Source organism: Lytechinus variegatus, chromosome 13 (genome assembly GCF_018143015.1).
Source record: "Lytechinus variegatus isolate NC3 chromosome 13, Lvar_3.0, whole genome shotgun sequence".
NCBI classification, from domain to species: domain Eukaryota; kingdom Metazoa; phylum Echinodermata; class Echinoidea; order Temnopleuroida; family Toxopneustidae; genus Lytechinus; species Lytechinus variegatus.
In genome coordinates, this window is record NC_054752.1 from 17,120,467 (window position 1) to 17,142,724 (window position 22,258).

Below are 22,258 nucleotides of genomic sequence, written 5' to 3' on the forward strand. Positions count from 1 at the left end.
ACCACATCAAAAGACCTGTTAGCTGGGCTGGAATTACAGGGAGATTAGGCATTTGCTTTGTATCACATAGTTTTCTTTTAAAAAGGATTGAACAGAATGCACGCATCGTTAAGTGGCGCCGTAAACACATAAAGATAAGTAAAGAATGGTCAATAATAACCCAGCCCACATATCCCTTTTTCTGGATCTTCATCATTGTCCTATTCTCGTTCGGTTTCTTTGTTCCTGCTGCTTCACAAGAACAGTAGGAAAAAAGGTCACCCAGACATGTCAGTTAATTTAATAGTCGGCTGGATTTAGAACTTGTATAACATTTAAGATTCGAATTTCTCTGTATTATATAATTATTAGCTCCATGCAACGATCTTTTCCTTAATGGTGACAAGGTGGAGGATCCGCCAATACTACATTTGATGTGGGGTCATGGAACCGGTATTAGATTAGCTTGTGAAGACATCGGTGGCATTCGATAGTGACAGTGAACTGAAAATCATTCATGATTACTGTGAACATACGGATTAGTCGCTAAAAGGTAAGTTTTCGAGTGCCATCGGCTTTCAGTTGCATTTCCCCGGTCAAGCAGTAAACCTTAAGTACCCCAGGCAGAAAATCCAGTAGGACACCCTCCCCAGCCAATCGGGCCTTTTTTTCTTAAGTGTTTTATTGATCTATCCAAATGAAATACAGACTTCTGACCATGGAGTTTGTTGTGATTGACAAATTATACATAAAAAAGACTTGACAAAATGCGAAATTATGATTTCAAGAAATCATAATCTTATCATTGTTCTATCTTTAATCCAATTCGCTACTCGGGTGACCTTCACATTAGACATAATTATAGGGCGTGTTTCCTATCACGACAATTAAATATTTGATTCTTAAGTTGATTTTATTTAGGGATGGAAATTGATTATGATTTTTCTCCTATACCAATGGGATTTTGAAAGTTACCCACTAAATGCCACTATCACTGAGTCGTTTTGATTTTGTCTTTTTAAGGGAAGCTACAAAAATTGACCTCTCAAACACCCGGCAGAGGATTGTCAATTTTGGTAACTGTATTTGGTTACTCTGCGTGGATAGGCCTATGATGTTAATTATACTCCTCAACTGACTTTTCTCCCTCTCTCAATACAGACGGTCTTCAAAATATCAGGATATGGCTAAAATTACACATCGTCCTGATCACCCAGACCAGACCAAACTTTAGAAGCGATCCGGGAAGCGATCACCATCTTAAAACGTTTGGTACGTTCGCCATTTGAAGACAAGCAGTACTATCTCTCTTACCTGACACAGTCAAGTGAGTTTGTCATAGTAGGCCTATGCATGGTAACGAATCTAATGGATATCGTCACAGACATAGTCACCAACATCGGTACCGAGCAAACTTTCACCGACGTTTACACCGACTGGTCTGCTAACGTTACTTATTTGCCGACAAAGACCTTCAGGACTTCGACTGGAGAAGTAACAAGCAACGATGATAATCACCGAGACAGTGTCGGGTGGGTATTTGACCCTCCTGCAATTTCAGCTTTTATCTTCTTCCAGGTGATTGCTGCCATCCTGGGAGTCGTAGGAAACACATGTGTCTTATTAGTGACGAGCAGATGGAAAGCGAAAATGAAGTCAACAACGGATGCCTTGGTGCGTGCTCTGGCAGTTGCCGACCTCTTGACATCCATTCTGATTGTACCTCACCCTTACGCCAGCTCCGTACCTAACACGATTCTTGGCGAATTCTACTGCAAGGTTGTCACATCTCACATCTTCATGTGGACATCTGTCGTCGCCTCGATACTCACGTTGACTGCGATTTCGATCGAAAGATACTTGGCGATATCACACCCTTTCTTTCACAGACGATCGGTGACGAACAAACGAATAAGAGGGTTGATAGTGACCGTATGGATCCTGGCTTTTCTCCTCAATGTCAACCCACTTTTTGTGGAGTATGTCGATAAAGTATCGCACCATTGCGTCTTTAGATACCACCGTCGGGACTTGGCGGGAAAGATGTTTTATGGCGTGACCGTTTTCATGATCGAATTCATAACACCGTCTACCATTATGGTGATCACGCACGTCCTTGCCTCGCGCACACTCAACCGCGAACTTCTGCGTTTCGAGAAAAAGACCAGCCAATCAGAAACTTTTGGGCTATCTAAGAAGTTGGTCGTGGCAAAGAAAAGAAACATGAAATCGCTTTTGATAATCTTTATGACATTTCTTGTTTGCTGGGCTCCTGAACAGATATTCGTGTTGCTTTTCAATTTAGGAATAATTGACCATTCTCATCTCGAAAGCCAGGCATATTCGTACACCGTGCTACTAGCTTTCGTTAATTCTTGTGCTAATCCTATAATCTATACCACACGATATCCGAAGTTTAGAACTGCCATTGCTTCAATGTTGGCATGCTGCAGTGGTAAGCATGGCAAGGGAAAGGACAACATTCCCCCTGCCATGCCTGCTACTATATTCTCTCCTGACATGACTGAAAATAAAAGGAAAGACAGCGATAACGTTTAAAAATAAAACATTTCTTGACCATATTTGTCGATTTCAACAAGTGTGTCGACTGGAGTGCCGACTACTATACTTTAAAGCAGCATGACAATTGGCCCGTTTCATTTTTATTCTTCAATTATTGCAACCTTGCCGTTATGGTTACTACCAGGGAAAACTTAATTTTTAATTTGTTGCAACCCTCTTATCATCATGATAGGTAATAGAATGCCAAAGTTGTATACCGCAAATCGTAACAAGTCTTTTATTTCAAACGGGCCTCTGAGGGTTGACGGGATTGGAGAATATGACTTTTCTCAGGTAAATATGTTTTGTTTAAGTATGTCAATGTTTATGGGAGAGATTCTAGTGAACTAGAACAAAAAACTGTTATAATGACAGTGGGCACTGCAAAAACGTTGCCTAAAATTTTAAGCACGTCACTCTAACCACTATATTGTTTAAACTTTTTAAACAACTGTTTGAATTCTTAACAAGTTGTTTTAAAAAGTTTGAATAATTACAAAAAAAACTGAACAATTAGCTTTTTGCTAGAGTGACAGGCTTAAACAACATGCTATATTTTTTACTGTGGAAAAGGAGCTTTTTTAATCCATGTCGAAGATCTATTTATTTGGCAAAAATGTACAAAATTGTTATAGGTTTTTAAGCCTGGCACATCAAGCAGTTACATAATACTGCTGTATATTTACTTTTGGGTTGGTCTACTAAACCAGCGCTTCTCAACCTTTTTTTACTCGAGGACCACTTTGACTCTCTGATTTTTTTCGAGGCCCACCAACCAAAATTTTAAGAAAGCGATATGACTACTTGTCTCGACTCAAAGATAGACAATGATTATAATGAGCATATAAGTGCGTATGAATTTCAGTAGCCCGGCCTTTGAGCCCCTCTAAACATATACAACCATTACAACATAACAACTTAATAACAAGAATGCTCAATACCTTCAACATTCGACACACATTGCTTTAATATGGCTTTGCATCACTGCCAGGCATGATGAATCCAAATTTAATGTATTCAGGGTCATATTTTCTTACAGTTACATTCAGAGATTTTTCAATTTGTTTCTTCCCTAGCAATTTTCAAATCGTTTTAAAAAGGTCTATTTTGATGAAAATACGTTTTCGTGAATTTTGAACACAAAGCCCTAAAGCACGTTCGAAACGAACAGTTCAAGAAATAACTGCATTCGCATAGGTCTGGTAAATGGGCAACAATTAACTAAATTCTACACAATATGCATACATGATGAGGTTCACATCAAAGTTAGATCGAAACCATCATAATGTGTATGCCTATTGCAATATGCATAAAGCATGCTTTAGCTTTGTTTGACCCACGTAGACCAATCAAACATAACACATTCGGGCTGTTGGACAGGTCCAGGACTGTGAAACATACTATAGCCCCCCCCCCCCTCCATTTTTATTTTCTTCCTCTGCAGCTTTTCGCGGCCCACTTGGGAGAGCTTCGCGGCCCACCGTTTGAGAAGTGCTGTACTTAACTATATCAATAGGTTAATAGTGCCAATCTTAGGCCTATTTATCTCTTGAAAAAAAGTAAAATGTGATTCTGTCGTTACGCTTTTTCCTGCTTAGGCCTACGTTCGAAAGACTTTTGTTTGAGGATTGTCGCCATGCACGAAGGCCAGGGTGGCTCCAGAGATAGCTGAGTGGAACTAGACACCCCACCTCCACCCCGCCTACCATTTTGTATTTTGCTTGTTAATTCCTTATGGCCCTTGGTTATTAACTGGGCCCCGTCTTACAAAGAGTTACAATTGATCCAATCGCTCACAACTATTGGAAGCCAGCAACGTCAACATCTAACATACATGTTCGTTCAAAATATTTTCTCGATTTGATGTTTTTTTCATACGTACATTCACTGTTTTCAAATGAACATTGTGCAAATTTCCTACAGAATAAAAATCATGTCATTGATGGAAGTCCATATACTTGAGGTTGATCGTATCAATCGTAAATCTTTGTAAGACATGTACATGCCCAGGTGCATGGTTCTTGACCTCTGTCCCTTTTCGTGCTTTTTTCGTATACCACTCTTAGAAATATTTTAAACAAACGCTTTTAAACGCTGATAATGTGAATCGCACATTAGTTGTTTAAACAGTTTAAACAATATTTAAAATCTTATTGAGCCATTCTGAAAGTATTGACAATCAAAATAATATTTGAATTCAAACGTTGTTTAAGATTTTAAAACGCTTGTTTGATTTTTTTAACAACTACTGTGCGATTCCCATATAGTAAACAGCGCTGTTTAAATCATTTCAACAATGCACATCCTGGCTTGTATGCAAATGAGGGAGTCGATTATGTCACACACTATTATTTTGAATTCCGATATATATGAAAGAAAAATGGATTTATTTATTTTTTATCTTGATTTGGTAATCCTGGTTTGCAAATGAGGGAGCCGATAATGTCACACACTCACCATGCTCACTGTTATCTTGAACTGCATTACATATGAATTATAGATTGATTCATTTTGTTATATAGAATTGGTAATGTTAGAAGACTGGACCCTGATTTGTACACAAATGAGAGAGCCGAGAATGTCACACGCTCACTATTATTTTGAATTTCATTGTATGAAATATAGATTTATTAAGTTTGTTTTATGATATAGAAGACTGGATCTCTATCAAATCATAACAAAATTACAATACTTTTACATCTTTCATAATGAATCAAATGATATTTTAGTTTCTTAGAAAAAAAATAATTTACTTATAATTGACGTCTCATGTTGCATAACATGCAAAATAAATAGTGAGTGTTCGACATCATTCTGCTCTCTCATCTCCTTGTTTGCCTATTCGTATATCACCTTTTGGGGGCAATGCAGCGAAACTTTAAAATGTCAAAACTTTCCTTTGGCTTCAGAATTTTATTAATATTTTCATTCAAGTCAGCTATTCTTGGGGCGAACTTGACCTCTATGACATGTATGATGATATAAAGATTGACATGTAAGTATTTCCATGGTTCTTGTGGAGTTGGCCCTGCTTTCATTTTCATCAATTGCTATTTATATTCACTCGGTTCTCCTTTTGTAAGAAGATGAACGCTATATTTTGACGGTGAATAAGGTGCAAAATAAGATTCAATTCAATTTATTGTTTAACCATCAAATATAAAAGCAATACAAACAAATTGACAACAATGAAGGGAAATTACAATGATGGTAAGGTGACCCCGGAGAAGCAAGGCTTATAAAAGGGGCCACCGGGTAACATATATATCAACAATTATCAAAACCACAAACATAGTAACACACTCATGCAGCATAAAAAAATAATAATAATAATTTATGACACTTATCTTACCTAGCAATCCATTTCCCTTGGCCAAGAACTTCTATGATTTTTTAGTATTTTAAGACTCTATAACAGTGGTTTCGCATAGTCATTACATTCGTTGTTTATGTTTGATTTAGGGAAGGGGTGTTAAGATTCATTTTTTATATGACATCCATGTTAAATAACTATAATCATCTTAATTTTGTTTTTAAACGCATTGTTTTCTCTATGCTCATAAAATACACTTTCGTGATTAAAAACATGCTAATCGAGAAAATGTTAAAGATTGTATGTAAAAATTAATATTATAGCTTGCTTGACCATGTTGACATCGCTATGAGTTAATGCATATAGATAATACTCATATTAGCCAACTTGTATGTATAAACTGAATGAAATAATGTTTTTTTTTTATTTTTTCAGATGGTTTTCATCAAAATTTCTGCTATATTAATGTCGAAAATTCTAATTCATGTAATAAAAATGCCATTTATATCTCGTTTGACTTGATGACGCCTATTATTTGAATGTCATAAACTGATTTTTTTTTCTAAGTCAAGTCAGTGGAGGACACCTTGTATTTCTGAATAGAATAATTAATAATTGAAATCCTCTTTAGTAACTTACCCCCTCCCCGGCTCCCCCAAAGGAGTACATATAGTCATGTATATATTATAATGGATAATACTTTTAAAATTTCGCTCACATGCCCATCCACTCCGCGGTCGTTTAATCGCCCATTGTCAGAACAAGCTAGTAAACAAAACTTTATTTCATTTTTGATTGAAAACAGATGGATCCATGTACGGTTTTATACAGTGGCGTACCTGGGATTTTCCACAGGGGGGGGGGCAAAAAAAAAATCGTACCCGAAAAAAATTGACAAGCAAAAAAAAAAAAGGGGTCTTCAATCTAAGAGCTCTTCAATCGTACCCCCCCCGTAGGTACGCTAGTGGTTTTAAAAAAGCGTTGTGGCCCAGTGGATAAGTCTTCTGACTTTGAAACAGAGGGTCGTGGGTTCGAATCCCAGCCACGGCGTAATTTCCTTCAGCAAGAAATTCATCCACACTGTGCTGCACTCGACCCAGGTGAGGTGAATGGGTACCCGGTAGGATTAATTCCTTGAATGCATGAGCGCTGAGAGGCAGCTCGAGCTAAAGCCGGGGTAATAATAATAATAAAAAACGCGCCTCGGAATAGAATATTTCTAGATAGATTGCGCTATATAAATGCCTATTATTTTATAATAAGGGGAATGGGGACAGAACGCGTGCCTTTTCTTAGGAATGCCTTAAATAAAATCAGCCTATGGACAGGGTCACTTCCCACGTGACGCTCTTGCGCCGTGAAAATTGTCTCTGCTGATTCTGTGATTGAAGTGAAAAAATTATAAGGATACTTACCGTCTCCATTATTGATGATGGGGTATCTTTCACTAATTTATACATTATGTTTGTCAATATGAAGAGTTTAGTTGCAAAAGGGGTTAGGTCCGCTTTGCGAGAAAAAACATGTTTTTTACTCTCACTTATTGCAATATTTTTAAGAGAAACTAAATTGTCCTGATGTACTACCCTATCATGTGAACATAAAATTGGGTATAAAAGAAATTTACCTGTCTTCATTTTTTTTTCTATCTTGTTCTTTTAAAATTATCATTGTGGGCCTAATCCCTTTTACAAGCAAACTGAAACGAATCCAATCTGTTTTGATTAAAAAGGTGATTTTTCTTTGCCACTTTTTTTCACGTTTTAATGTGAATTTCAAATTTTCTTTGTTTTCATCAGAGCAGAGCGACTAAAAATTTACAGGTTTTGAGAAGAAAACAATAAAATTTATGAACAATGTACCTAACCCCCTTTGACAAAATGAGCTCTTCAGAAGAGTTTGTTTGCAAAAGGGTTAGGTCCACTCCAAGAAAATCATTTTTTTAATTCTCCCATATTGCAATATTAATATGCGAAACCGAATTTTCATGATACCCTACCATGAGAACATAAAAATGGGAATAAATAAATAAATCTGTCTTCATACTTTTTTAAAATATTCTTTTAAAAAAAATCTGTGTGGACCTAACCCCTTTGCAACCAAACTGAAGTGGACCTAACCCCTTTTGGAAAAAAGGTGATTTTTATTTGCCATTTTAGATCACTTTTTAATGGGAATCTTACTTTTGGTATCATTTTATAGAGCTGCTAAAAATCTGTACATTGAGACAAAAAAATAAAATTTGATGAAAAATGGACCTAACCCCTTTTGCAAGTGAACTCTTCATATATTCTCACTTTCTTCTTCTTTATTGATTGCCAGGACGTAGATAATCTGACCATAATTTCTAACAATTTTTCATACAAGTCGATATTTTTTAAAAGCAGTATGTTGATTCCATATCTCTATGGTGATTCTCATCTTCGAGGCTACAGTATACAGGTAATTCATCGATCGGCGGCTCCATTTATTGACTGCTAACTTCATTCTTTTCTTTGTGCATGCCTTCCTAAATTCAGGTAAAATTATTTGCTATCTCAGACGTTAGTACCATAACGTGATGTTCTGAATTTGAAGCATTAAAATTTTCATATTCTAAATTTATTATTTCGTGCATTGTAGATTGATAATACAGCTTCTATTATTGATTTCGATTTAAATTGCCGTGTGGTCTATCCACGTTACCTCGCCTCACTTTCGTTGGGTCCCACATGTAGCAAAATGTGTAAGCTGGTAAGTTACGTTACTGTTGGTGTTGGTGGATCAGTTATCCTGAAAAAGATAAAATTAAGTTAAACCACTGCATGTAAGCGAGGTGTAGTACTCTGTCTTACACTGCACAATGTATTAGTTACTTGTATAATACAAAGATGTTTCATTAAGTATTACTATTACTATTGTCTTCATGTTCTGAAGTTCTGTTCTGCTATAAGTATAATCATGATAATGCTATCATAATCATTTGTTTAATTTCAAATTTTGTTATGAACGTTCATTAGCATTTAGGGCCTACATTTCCGTTAAGAAATATTTATTTTGTCCTCATTCCCCTCAATATACCCAGTACATAAATTCTGCAAATTGAAAAAAAGGTGTTTTTTGTGTGGCCAATGTTTGAATTATTGTGAATGTGACAGAATTCTATTTTACAATAAAATTATAATGTTGCTTTAATAGTTTAATTTAAACTGAGTTTAATCAAATGCTGGATTCTGGAACAAATGTATTGAATAAACACATTTTAATGGTTCACTACCTGAAAACGTATTTCATATGGTTTCGTTACTTTGTTCCTGAATGTCCCATGCGGCGGATCCAGATATGACAAGGGGCTCAAACTGATGACTTCCCAACTAACGGTCATGCGTCATGAGGTCACCCCCTTTTGCGTTACATGGTGATTTTTGCTTTCACGACGCACTTTCAACTTTAAAAACATTTATCTGACAAAGTATACACCCTATGATAGCAAAAGTATACATTTTCTGAAAGGAAATTGCGCAAGGAATCCAAATCTGCACTCAAAAATAGCATTAGGTGTAAGGCAACAGTTTTAAATGGACTTGAATAGGGAAATTCTTATATTTTTATTAATCTCATGGTTTTTGTCATAAAATTTTGTGTATTCCCCTATGACAAAAATAATGCTATATTATGACAACACATTCAGACCTTTCTAACAATATATAATTGTGTAGGGTTCATGTTCAATTAATGATCTGAAAATTGACCCCGACTTTAGCCAAAAAATCATGCGTTTCAGGAATCGTGTTCTATATATCAGGTGTTATAATGCTTGCAATACCAACATTTGTTGGGTTTTCTTTGCCTTGTACATCAGAATCAAGTTATTAACCTTTTAAAAGGAATTGATGGTACATGTAGGTACATAAACAATTCAAAGGAAAAGTAACAATTGATATGTAAGTTACATAATTTGCTTACCGAGGCTCTTATTACAATGATCTGCCAAGTGATGATGACATGCAAGAGACAATATCCATGGGTTCAGGAGTAAAGACTGAAACAAGTTTGCAGATGCTGTATGTACCAACATACATAAATTTATGACTACTGCAGCTTCATGAAAGAAGTTCTAAAGTGCAATTGCACACATTATATCCACATAGTCTGTGTTTGATAGTTTAAAGCCATGGCGGGTTTTGATGAGTTCAAAGCCAAAATATAGTATGCAGTCCTTTGGTATGATAGCATTTTAGGTAGGTTATGTCCATTTGACCATTTCACACAGACACTTATTGTTTAATGTCAGTGTGTGTATTTTAATAGTGAAATATGCATTAATGAATGTGTGTAATGAGACATCAGTGAAGATGTACAAACTTGGTGCTTTTAAGAAAATAATGCTAAACCTTCTAAAATTCGTAACACATTTTCTGGATGTTTGAAGGTCATTGACCTTTGTCAGTTAATAATTTGGATGATTTGCCTTAATACTGAGCAGTATTTTCATCCCCTCAGAATTGTAGGAAGTGTTTTTTTTTTATTGATGCAAGTTTAGTGCTAACAATATTCTGTCATTCAAATATGTGTCAATCTGGAAGAAATGTCAAAATTAAGACATTGCAAATTTATCAGATTTTTATGTTTCAACCTTATCACACAGGTCTATGACATGGCCAAACCTACTTTTCAATCATTAGACAGTAAAGTAGAGTACATGTACGTTAGCTTTAATTTGATACCAAGTTTGTAGGTTTAGGCCAAGTTTTGACAATATAATATTGATGATTTCCCCAAAATTCCACCAAAAATTGCGTTTTCCATTGACTTTGTACAGGCGGCGCCGCTTCCGGGGGCGCCACTTTCGGCACCACCCCTCATCACCTCTGGTGTCCTGACTTTTGAGAGCTATAACTCGAGTTCTATAAAGTCTACAGCAATGAAACTTTCCAGGCTATTGCCTTATTAATTCCTATAGAACGAAGCCAAAGTGTGTAACAGCACCACCCTTTTTTGGGGGGTGAGCTCAAGACGCATGACCCAAAATGGTTTTTTTATTTATGTTCTAAAACTATCCAAGTTGTTTTTTGGGACATTTTGTGTAAACATTTTATGGATGTCAAAATGTGGTAGGTTTTAGATATTTAAAAAAAAACATTTTATTGGACGTTTTAACCACCCTTTAAAATGTTAAAATAACTCCGTCCACGCCCCCCCCCCCCCACAACAAAAAACTTTTAGAAGTTCGATGAGATGATGATGGTGACGATAATAGCTATGAAGGTAACAATTTTGCACAACGGAAATCAGATTAATGGCCTTAATGACAAGAATGATGTGAAATCATTTTAACAAGCTTCTTTCTTAGCTTGGTAGCGCAAACTAGTGCTTCAATCACCTCCGAGTTTCTTCTAAGATCGACTTACTCGGGAAGAGTAACGTCTCAACATTTATAGAAATCAGGTGATATTGTGAAATTGACATGCCAGCTTATCTTTTCCTTATCTGAACCAGTTTTCCAGATGTGTTAGCCCATCTAAAACACATGAAAAATCAGGCCTAGCGAGTACTTTTTATTTTCGACCCCTTTGTGCAAGTCTTACCCAGAATGGCCCATATGACCATGATGACTGTATACTGCTTTCCATGACAAAAGCCAATATGGCATTTATTTATAAGCATTGCCAAATTTTTCGCACGGTTCCTGAAAGTTCTTGGTTTAGCAATTCGCAATGAAAGTTAGATTTCGATAAACATTGGTCAAAATGCATTTTTATGTATTTGATACGATTTATCAGTGGGAAATGGTTTTCCAGACATTGTTTACATTCAATTATTTTAAATTAGTTTATTGATTGGTGATTAAACCAAACAATTAGCATGACTACTAGAAGAGTTAATTTAGAGATAAAAAGTTAGATCAACAAATAAAAGGTTTAAGTTAACGGACTATGAACCGCCCCCCAACTTTTGCTTCTATCCTGCTGAGGAAAAGGTGCAGTTAATAGACCGTTACTTACGGTAGATCTGTGTAGACCCTAATATTGAAGAAAATCAATTGCACAGTGTTGAATGTCTGTAGTCTATACCAACCTCTATATTGTGATTGATCTGTTTCTTGTAGTGAAATTATACCTTTTCCCCCTTTTTTCTATCCATTTAAAGTGCTCTTTTTTCATTGCGATTCCACCAATATTGTCAGTATGGTAGCCCATTATTTGTTCTGATCACATGTGTATTGTAAAAGTTTGTGTAATGTATCTCATTTTATTTCAGGTGATTGCATGATCCAGACTGATCACAATGGCTAATTGCAAAACCCCAGTGAGTATCCTGCAAGAACTCTGCGCCAAGAAGGGAGTGACACCGGTTTACGACACCATCGGCCAGGAGGGGGCGTCCCATCAGCCAAAATTCACTATTCGCTGCACTGCGGGGGATGTCGTTGGTAACGGGCAGGGGTCGAGCAAGAAGGTTGCCAAGCAGTCGGCAGCGGAGGACGTTCTTCAGCAGCTTGATGTTGAAGTCCCTGCTGTGGAAGATGAAGGAAGGTAGGAAGGCATGGACCGGGGGGGGGGGGGGGGGGCTGGTTCAAGGAATGCGCACCCTTCTACATTTTAAGAATCATCAATTAAAGAGAAAGTTCCCCCTGATGATTTTGATTTTGATAATGGTGAACGTTTGATGACAATCCGTCATATAGAAGGAGAGACATGATTGATCTTTCACTTCACAATTGTGGGCATCACATGCAAGCAGCTACCAACATTGATCACACAATGTTGAGTTCCATAAAATTTCATTTTTTTAATGGAATGTCAATAATGATGCGTAAAATTATTTTTTTTCTTGAATGGGGTATGGAAAGATGTCTTAGATGATATATCCCGCGCACAAATAAAATCATCTTTTTTTTTCTTCTTTTTTTTAGGAATTGGCATTTTCAGGAATTTATCACATGACATAAGGAGGAACTGCTCATCTGTGACATAAATAATAAAAAAACTTTAAGAATTCATGATTTTTCTTATTCTATTATGGATATTCATCAACCCTTCAATATTTACTTAACTTTTCTGCGTTATTAAGACCAGCTTATCAGGGTGATGTTTAATTATATGCACTAGCGTCAAGCGCATCACATTGTATCCTTACGCAGCTTTCACAGAGGCTGTTTAAATAGAAGTAATTCAAGAAATAAATGTAATTTTAATTGCCTTTGGAAATATTCTGTTGAACTAGGATGGCTCCTACTTCTTATTTTTAATGTAGGTCTACAAGTTCTTGTGGATTTAAATTTTTGAAAAAATTTTACAATAGCTTTCTACAAGTTCAAGACATACATGTAATGTAACTTTGTACACTTGTTACAGGCATACATCATGTTCATGACTCATCTAGTTGCCATTTATTTTGGAAAAAATCAATAACTTCTATTCATTTCATTCAACTCTTATAACTTGTTCAGCTTAGCTTGTAAAAAAAGAATGATGCAAGGTGATACTTTCATACAGCAAAAGAGGCATCAAAGTTATGAATAGACAGGAAGTCTATTCAGAAGTACACAGAGTACTCTGAATAGAAGGGAGGTCTATTCAGAAACACTATAAAGGGCCTTTTCACATGTGAATCTTGGATCATCATTGTACTGATGATTTCTATTGTTATCATGACTGTGAATAGTGTTCTTGATTCTAATCATGTTCTAGTTTGGTTTCACACATGCTGAATATTCCTCATCAGCCTTATTTGTCACTGGAGTCATTCAAATTAGGATTTTGTTTTACCGTTTGAAAGGGCGGCAAGTTAATATGAATAGATGAATAGGTGTTTAGTTTGGATGCTATTGCCTTCATAGGGCTCTGAAAACCAGCGGAGGGAGAAAACCAGGAAGTCTATTGTCTGCCTTCTCTTATTGAAACCATCATTCAATCCTAAATTGCAAGTGCCAGCCGCAAAGAAACACACCGCCCTTTCACATGGTAAAAAAAAATATCTGATTCCAGTGAAAAATAAGGCTACAGTCAAATTTTTTAGCACGTGTGAAACCACAAATGCTAATCACAATCACAAATTTAAATTCTACTCTTGAGGTGAATTCCAATTAAGTTTCACTCAAATTACATTATGAATTTAACATGTAAAAGGTCCGATAATTCTAAAGATGAATTGCAATCATCATTACAATAATAATTCAAGATTCACGTGTGAAAGTGCCCATCGGTAGCCTAACAGTAAGCCCAGTCACATCTTTCAGATTGTGAAATCAAAACATTTATTTCAATGTGTACCGCAATGCATTGCTGTAACATAAGGAATCGCTGCCACATAACAGGTTGTAATAGCCTTTGTTAGCGCTAACAACGTTTCTGTGCAGTCAGTACATGTATTCACCTTAAAGACTTGACATTGGTATAACGATATGAAAGCTATTAAAATAACATCTTAAGAATAAACTATCTTGAAAATAGATATTAGAAGCATACACTTTATACAAGAACGTGGATGCAGATTATATAGTTGAATATAGGACATCATACATAAAAATAATACTATTTCACAATATTTTTTTATATATACACTTTTTAATTACAACAAAAATCAAAACTTATTTCAAGTTGAATAAGGAGAGTATATGTGCAAAACCCCTCCCAAGGTGACGTACTACACTGCAAAAACTCCGGTGTTGATTCAACACCAGCCCGGAATCTATATATCTCCACACCAGAGAAGTGTTAAACAACACCAGTTTGGTTTTGGTCTAACACCAGATGTGTTTATGCAACACCAATTAGTATCAAAACAGCATCGGTTTGATTCAAATTGGTGTTATTTCAATATTTCTCTGGTGTGGACAGATATAGATTTCCCGGCTGGTGTTAAATCAGCACCGGAGTTTTTGCGTTGTAAGACTGATGTTGCACACAGGAGTATGTATATGTATGTGTTGGGCAAAGAGATAATGGCAGCCAGGTATAAACACTTGAACTAACCAGAGCCGCAGGAGCAAACTCCTACACTTTCCAAAATTATTGCTCTTCGTCATCCTAGATATTAATGGGTTTGATGATTTATCCAAACTTACTAAAAGCACATTGCATTGACAGTTACATGTACATACATTCAGCCAAATTAATTGAGAGATGCATGTCTTTACCTCAGGTTTTTACCCAATTGCAGACAATGACATCTTGCTATTTCAGGCCGTTACATGCTTTTTATCATTAAGCACATACAAGATATTAATGTATTTTAGCTTTCTTTAAAGGTCCTGGGCTGTATTCTGAGGTCATTTTATCTTTAAAATATTTTATTTTATCTCTTAAAATGAAATTGGTATTCTGAGATGACATTTTATCTCTCAGATAAAATTTTAATTTCATCTTGCATATAAATTTTATCTTGCGTATCTTTTAATCATAAATATCTATCCTATATCTGTATGTAACCCCCAGGTCTTTGAAAGACAACCCTGTGGGTGAGCTGCAGGAGTTGGTGACACTTCTGGGATGGAGGAAGCCAGAATATGAGGCCTTGGAGGAGAGCGGACCACCACACAACAGACGCTTTGTCATTGCTGTTTCTGTCGACAAGTACAAGGAGCAAGGTTTGTGATGATGACTCTTTCCATTCTGCACGTGTACAGACCCAGCCAGCATTATTTTACAGTAGTCACTGTCACACTGGCCGTAAATTGAACTGAAAAGACAATTTAGATTTTAGTAATGTCCAGAAACCTCAAACTTCCTGGTATTGTTCATGCTTCAAATGTCGCATGTACATGTAAATTAAAAAATGCTGGCTGACTGGCTGGCTTGTGTGTGATACCCAAAAATCCAACTGTTAGAGACGAAGACGTTGTGGCCCAGTTGATTAGTCTCCGGACTTTGAAACAGAGGGTCGTGGGTTCGAATACCAGCCATGGTGTAATTTCCTTCGGCAAGAAAATTTATCCACATTGTGCTGCACTCGTCCCAGGTGAGGTGAATGGGTACCGGTAGGAAGAAATTCCTCGAATACTCGAGCGCCCGATCAAGGTAGCCGTGCTAAAGCCACGGTAATAATAATAGCAGAGCCCGCAGGGAGAACATTTTTCAGAACTGAAGTGGCTACCCTGGTTAAATATGCTGTTATTATTATTTTTATTAAAGACATCGTCCTATTCTTGACCACGGTGTAGTAAATATATTTCTTGCATATGACATTCCTTTGATACGGCTATTCTCCGGTTAATACATGTTTGTCTGTAAAAAGTGGAAGAAGTAAGTGGAGAAGAGTAGGAGGCTTGCCTAAGGATGGAAAATACCCTGAGTCTTGTAAAGTTGAGACTAGGAGGCAATCTGGTAATTGCTCAGAGTGTAACACTGTGTGGTGAATCGAGCGGTTAATTGCCAATTCGTCTACTCACCACGTGGTCTACCTTCATTATTAAAGTCTAATGCAGAGCTGCCAAGTAGTACTGATTTTCAGTATTTAGTACTGAAAAGTGAGAAAACACTGAGTTTCATGTCAAATACTGATTTCTAAAGTTTCAGTTGTATGTGTGGTCATATGGTTTTTTTAAAATACTGATTTCCTCACCAAAATACTGATTTTCAGCTTCTAAAACACTGAAATGTTCCTTTTCAGGTTGGCAGCTCTGCTAATGCCATTTCGTCGATCAACATTTCATCTAACAGCCATTTCATCCAATAATTACTTTGTCTAATCACCAGTTCATCTATGACCATTTCATCTCATAACCAGTTGTCTAATATTTTTACATATTTATTCATTTATTTAGTTATTTATTCATTTTATTTATCTATTCATTATAATATTCATTTTGCCCATTTTTGACCAAATGGTATATGGACTAAATGGCTATTGGACCAACTGGTTATAAGACAAAGTGGTGAGTGGACGAAATGGCAGTTAGACCATTTGGATATTGGACACACTGATGGTAGACCAAATGATAGACAAGTTGGCATTGGACAAAATGAAAATAAACCAATCGGGCCAAGACTAGTTCAAGACTAATGTTTTTACCTCTTGAAATATATCACATTGATTGTTCTTCCTCGGGGTCTGTCTCTACATTCTTCTTTGATGAAAATTTGCCACAGTTCTTACACAAATCTCCATCTTTTTCCATACAGGTGTTGACCAGAGTAAACGCCTTGCAAAACGAGCGGCTGCTACCACCATGCTTGAAGTTCTTCACAAGCTGCCCGCCGACATCAACCCTGGCCTCATCAACAGAAAGCCTAAGGTATTGCAGAATTTTCTCTTTTTTTCATTAAAATGGTTGAAGTGATAACAATATCTCTCAAGACTTATTAAAAGAAGCTACTTCAGTGTATTAAGTTCTATCTGGAAGCAGAATACTTAGTTTTTCACTATGTAGAATGAAGCAAATAACAAAGGAACATTTTCTTTTAAGAAATTTGAGCAAAATGTATGTGATATGCACGGTGATGTCAAAACAAGGCAATTGTGCCTTGCCTGACATTGCAACCGGTATCCACTTGATTTTATGTCAATTTGGTCTTATTCTTTTTGGTTCAACCATTATTTAGACTATAATATACAAATAGCGAATAGGCATGAGTGCGATGGTGCAAGATTTTGCATGTGGTGAAAGAAAGATGCTCTATTCAACGAGGCGTTATCCGAGTTGAATAGAGCGTTTCTTTCTTTCACCGAATGCGAATTCTCGCGCCTTTGCACGAATAAGAATATTCGCTATTTGTGTTGTACAACACCTCGGAGTTTAGCGAATTTATCAAAATACAGAGAGTTTTTCCTGCACTAATTTATGAAAAGGGAGCAAAAATATGGAAAGCGAAAAACAAAATCCCACAAGCGAAATGAAATCTCCTACGTGATATGTGATACATGGTGATCAAAATTGCCTTTGTTGAGCTAGTTAACATTCCGCAAAACAAACAAACCAATCAAAGCTTGATTCCTAAGCAGGATGTTGTCATGATAATAACTGTGTTTTTATCTTTTTCTTTTCTATTTTTAAGCAAAAGCACCCGAAGATGCCTGGGCCTCATCGACTAGCCATCAAGAATCTACCTCAAGCTGAAGGCAACTTCATCCGTAGCCTCAAAATGAACGCTCTCAATTTCCCAGGCAAGTATTCAGCATGGTTCCATGACGTTTGCTGCTGTGACTGTTGGTCTCCTCTAATTTCCACACACTAATCGAATGAACAAATTCCACCCTGGGCTTAACACTATACCCTACCCTAAAACATAAGCCCATATTGCAACCCTAACTCTATATCTTCGATGAAACTAAGCCTGGAGCAATTGTCGCAGGAGCAAATGTTGTGTCACCATTCGGCAAATCAAGCTCATCACTAATACACTGAATTACATAAATTGCTATCCATTTTACTTAATGTGTATTCTCCCCTATTTGATGAATTGAAGGAAATTGCAAAATTTTAATTTCCTGTTAACTCTTCATGCGTTCACCTGTAAACCCCCTGTGTGTTGCATTATTTTAGCAGTGATCCCCTCTACGCAGTATAATACACTCTGTTAATTAGAGTGCCATAACTGTTTATCTTATCATTTTGAAAGAAAATGTTGTGTAGCAAACTTGTAGAGTGTTTCCTGGGCTTTCTTATCGTATATGAATTTATTGGATAAATTATGGAAAAATGTATAGTAAATAACATTTTCTAAATGCTTTCTCCTAATACTTCCAACAAAATTTAGCCCCCCTTTTACTTTGGTTCTTGTGTTAGTGGCATGATTTTTATTTATCCACTTGGACTGTTCATTACATAAGCTTTGTGTTGATACCAAAATCATGATAATCTGATAAAAATAGCCCATATATAGTGGAAATTAAAGGAGAGTAAATTTTTGCCTGGTCAAGGTACAGTACTCCATTGAAAGGGTCTCATGCACATTCGTGCCATGAGTCACAGACTCCTAACAATAAACCTGGCCATGGTATTGTTTGTGAGGAGGGTTTTTATTGATTTTCTCCTCTCCCTTTTCAATGAACTTCCTGGCTGTGATCAGGATGTATTGATTTTTTTTTTTTTGGGGGGGGGAATAAACGCGATGTAAGTACTAATTTTAAAGGAAAACTCAACGATTCTGTAATTTGTAAATTGCGATAATCCGTCGAACGCTAAACTAATGTCGCATGTTCGATCGGTACACATGTACAGTATACACAAACGCCAGGCTATACATTGTAGCTAGGCATGCTCTGGGGCATTATTGTTCGAAAAACAATGGGACAGGGGACGTCTATGGGAAATGTGTGGTTGTGCAAAAATGCGAACGAAACACACCTACAGATGTGCAATAATGCGAACATAACGCATGAAGAGTTAAAAGAGGTAATCAGCCATATCTAAGAACAGAATCATTTTTTTTTGTTACTGAATTCAGCTTGGAATAAGAAAGAAATTTGTGAAATGTACATCAAAATTCAAGTTTGATTTATACATCGCTACATGTCAGGAATAATAGGAAATGAGGAATAGTACCTATTCAATTGTATTGATTCTTTACTCGCCCAGTTTGTTTTCTTGGTCATTCAATCGTTGTATTGTAAGTGGCAAAGGAAGCTTTGAATGTCAGATTTGGACATAATGTACTTCCTTTTATAACGTCAAAATATACAAGAGTTAACATTTTCAAATTAAACACCTCCATGTTTCCACCCCTCTTTAGATCCCTCCTACTCTAGCATGCTCCAAGACCTGGGCCAGGAGCAATCTTTCAAAGTGGAGCACGTCCCCCATCGAGGAGCAGACCAAGGCCGGCCACTACCAGTGCTTCGTCAGGCTCCACACCGCACCCGTCACCGTCTGCTTCGCCAACGGCCTCTCCCGCAACGACGCCATGGAAACGGCATCCCACAATGCACTGCAGTACTTGAAGGTCATGGCGACGAAAGTGCCTGCGCCGGCCAAGGCGAGTGCCGAATCAAATGGACAGATGCGCATTAAAGCCGAACCCCGCTGATAGAGGCTATATCGATATTTTGTTGCCCGGCGAATGTCAGGGTGGAAGGATGCGCATGTGCGGCGATTTTCGATTCCAGCACAACTGGCATGAGAGCATTATCTCCGTTGCGCACTATGCAAAATGCTAAACGTACTTTGCATGAGTAAGTTAGAATCCTCCTGTCTGAACTGGGAATTGACGTACATGTATGCATCCTAAGGCCCTCAAAGTCAGTCAGGCAACAATTTATTTTGTTCCCTAACCCAATTGGTTCCACCTATAGTGTATTTAAAGAGTCTACATTGCATAGGTCACTTCATGGAACTTTACATAGGTTACAAATACAAAAATTAGCTATTAATGCTAATTCTGCTTTTGAAAATGTTGGTATTTTGACAAGTAATTGACAATTTCAGTGATATATTGTTATTTTAATTATATATTAGACTAGGGATTTCCCTAAAAGTGTATATTTCAAACAATTGAATTTCAATTTAATGTGATGGGAAATTTTGCAGTGTTCAGTAACCCACAGTGTAAGTTATTAGAGTTCCATGAAATGGCATTAGTATCTCTCTCTCTCTCTCTTACTGTAATGGGTCTACCAAATGGTATTCTTAATTTTTTTTTTGTTGATAGACCACCAGATATGTGCTTTCCAAAGCCTGCCTCAAACTATGCAATCTGCTTTGAGGGAAGTACTACCAAGTTACAATATGCAACAGCGAGTGGGTAGGCTACGTCCTGATTGAGTTGTATCACTGCATATGATTTTTTTATCAAGATTATGCTCATGATCCAGGATGAAAAGCAAAATTAGTTTCAAATCTTAGACGATTCCATGACTGCACCACAGACTTCACTTCGGTTCGGACTAGTAAGGACTTGTTTCATTCAAGAATGATTATGATGACATGATGCCTAGTTTTATTTATTATTCTCTTTGTATTACTATTTAGAACATCAGCAAACATATTTTGTTGACCTTCGTGGCCCGTATTCTAAAGTACAGTTAAACTTAGGCCAAGGTCTAAGTCTGTGCAAAGATTATGTGAAGCCTAACATGTCCAAAAAAAAGTACTCAAACCACAACTATGAACAGAGTTTGAATCAAACCAGAGTTAAGAATCTGTTCATGATTGATATGAATATTTGTAGTTAGGATAAATCTATTTTGATTTGTCCAACAGTATGTTGTTGAGGCAAATTTGCAGAATTTGAATGTAGCATGAAAAATCAATCGCAAATTCAATATACCCACTTCTGATCGGCTGAAATCAAGTTGAGTTTGGTTGTAACTCTTTGTGCTGCAGATTGCTTAGTATGAGGCAGGCTTTGCACGGTTCCATGACATTTGGTCCAGCGACAATTGCTCCGCTCTGAATTCACGCAATAATTGAATGACCAACTTCAACCCTGGGTTTAATACTATACCCTCTCCTGAACCTTACATAAAGCCCTATTGCGATCCTTACCCTACATCTTAGATTATATTAAGCCGAGAGCAATTGTCGTAGGAGCAAATGTTGTGTGAACGCATCTTTTTGAAATCCTTGGAGAAGTTTGGTCTGGCAGGAGAATTGTTTAGAGATATTGTTATTTGTACATTTTGTGTATAGAAATAAGGATGTCAAATGCGGGAAATTATGATGTAAAATGTTAGCTGGTGTCTTTTCTTTTTTAGCCAGGCAGAAGGTCCCAAAGGTGGTCTGCCTGAATCTATTTTGGTTTGTTTTTTACGGTTGGGGGCCTTGAATGTTGGTTTGATAATGTTGTAGAAATTGAAATTGATATAAATGTATATTGCTTCATTGAGAGGAAATGAATTCCACTGACAAATCAAAAATTCATGACGGAATAATTTTTTTCTGATTAATTAGTATTTCTATTGAAAAAAGGGTGCTTTGTAATGTACATTTTCTTACGTGGTGGGGTATATTTGCTGTTTAGACCTCTAGAGAAAATGATCATAAATTCAAAGAGGTATGTAATAGAAAAAAAATCAACATCATAATGTTTTAGACTGTTTTTTATTGGCTATTCTTGCTTTTTTTAATGTACCCTTTCTTTTTATCAAAGTACAAAATATTGATTTGTGATCTTGAAGATTTTTCTCCTTTTCTGTTTTTTATTTTATTTTTTTACATTTGATTGTATGAGGGTATACTAACTGGAGGATATAACTCACTTTTTAACAAAGTTTTGATATATTTTTAAATCAAATTTTTAAGCAACTTGTGCAAATACTGAAGATCATGAAGCCATGTGTTATTTCAGCTTCCAATCACTGGCAAAGCAAAACAACTTGATCACTCAAAATGAATGTTTTGCGTTAATGCCTTCTGGTAATCAACACCCATTCTGCGTTTCCATAACCAGACCATTTAACTCTGTTAATTTGTTCTCTATTATATTTTGTAAGCAACTGTTTTACACGATGATGGGTATGTTTACTGTTTTTTTTTTGGGGGGG

At 36.6% G+C, this 22,258-nt stretch overlaps 2 protein-coding genes across 3 annotated transcripts; both read left to right on the top strand.

The window, feature by feature from the left end:
• Window positions 1-376: 376 nt before the first annotated feature.
• LOC121426726 (beta-2 adrenergic receptor-like) lies at window positions 377-4,364 on the top strand. Of its 2 annotated transcripts, XR_005971621.1 has the most exons (3): window positions 377-532; window positions 1,141-2,835; window positions 4,140-4,364. XR_005971621.1 is itself a non-coding variant. In XM_041623103.1 (2 exons), the coding sequence occupies exon 2, from the start codon at window positions 1,333-1,335 to the stop codon at window positions 2,536-2,538; it is 1,206 nt and encodes a 401-aa protein (XP_041479037.1). In that variant the 5' UTR covers window positions 377-532; window positions 1,141-1,332; the 3' UTR covers window positions 2,539-3,220. The 2 variants fall into 2 exon arrangements, 1 of the variants encoding a protein (XP_041479037.1); XM_041623103.1 differs by lacking the exon at window positions 4,140-4,364 and having other exon boundaries at window positions 1,141-3,220.
• Window positions 4,365-8,280: 3,916 nt separating this feature from the next.
• Window positions 8,281-21,669, top strand: LOC121426270 (RISC-loading complex subunit tarbp2-like). The gene is made up of 6 exons (XM_041622506.1): window positions 8,281-8,373; window positions 12,095-12,369; window positions 15,274-15,425; window positions 16,960-17,072; window positions 17,833-17,941; window positions 19,510-21,669. The coding sequence occupies exons 2-6, from the start codon at window positions 12,122-12,124 to the stop codon at window positions 19,785-19,787; spliced, it is 900 nt and encodes a 299-aa protein (XP_041478440.1). The 5' UTR covers window positions 8,281-8,373; window positions 12,095-12,121; the 3' UTR covers window positions 19,788-21,669.
• The last annotated feature ends 589 nt before the right edge of the window (window positions 21,670-22,258 follow it).

Bases quoted from the DNA above. Each gene is read 5' to 3' on its own strand.
- LOC121426726 (XM_041623103.1), top strand. From the start codon at position 1,333: ATGGTAACGAATCTAATGGATATCGTCACAGACATAGTCACCAACATC.
- LOC121426270 (XM_041622506.1), top strand. From the start codon at position 12,122: ATGGCTAATTGCAAAACCCCAGTGAGTATCCTGCAAGAACTCTGCGCC. The intron at 15,426-16,959 runs GTTTGTGATGAT...TTTTCCATACAG, and splicing joins CGACAAGTACAAGGAGCAAG to GTGTTGACCAGAGTAAACGC. The intron at 17,073-17,832 runs GTATTGCAGAAT...TCTATTTTTAAG, and splicing joins TCATCAACAGAAAGCCTAAG to CAAAAGCACCCGAAGATGCC.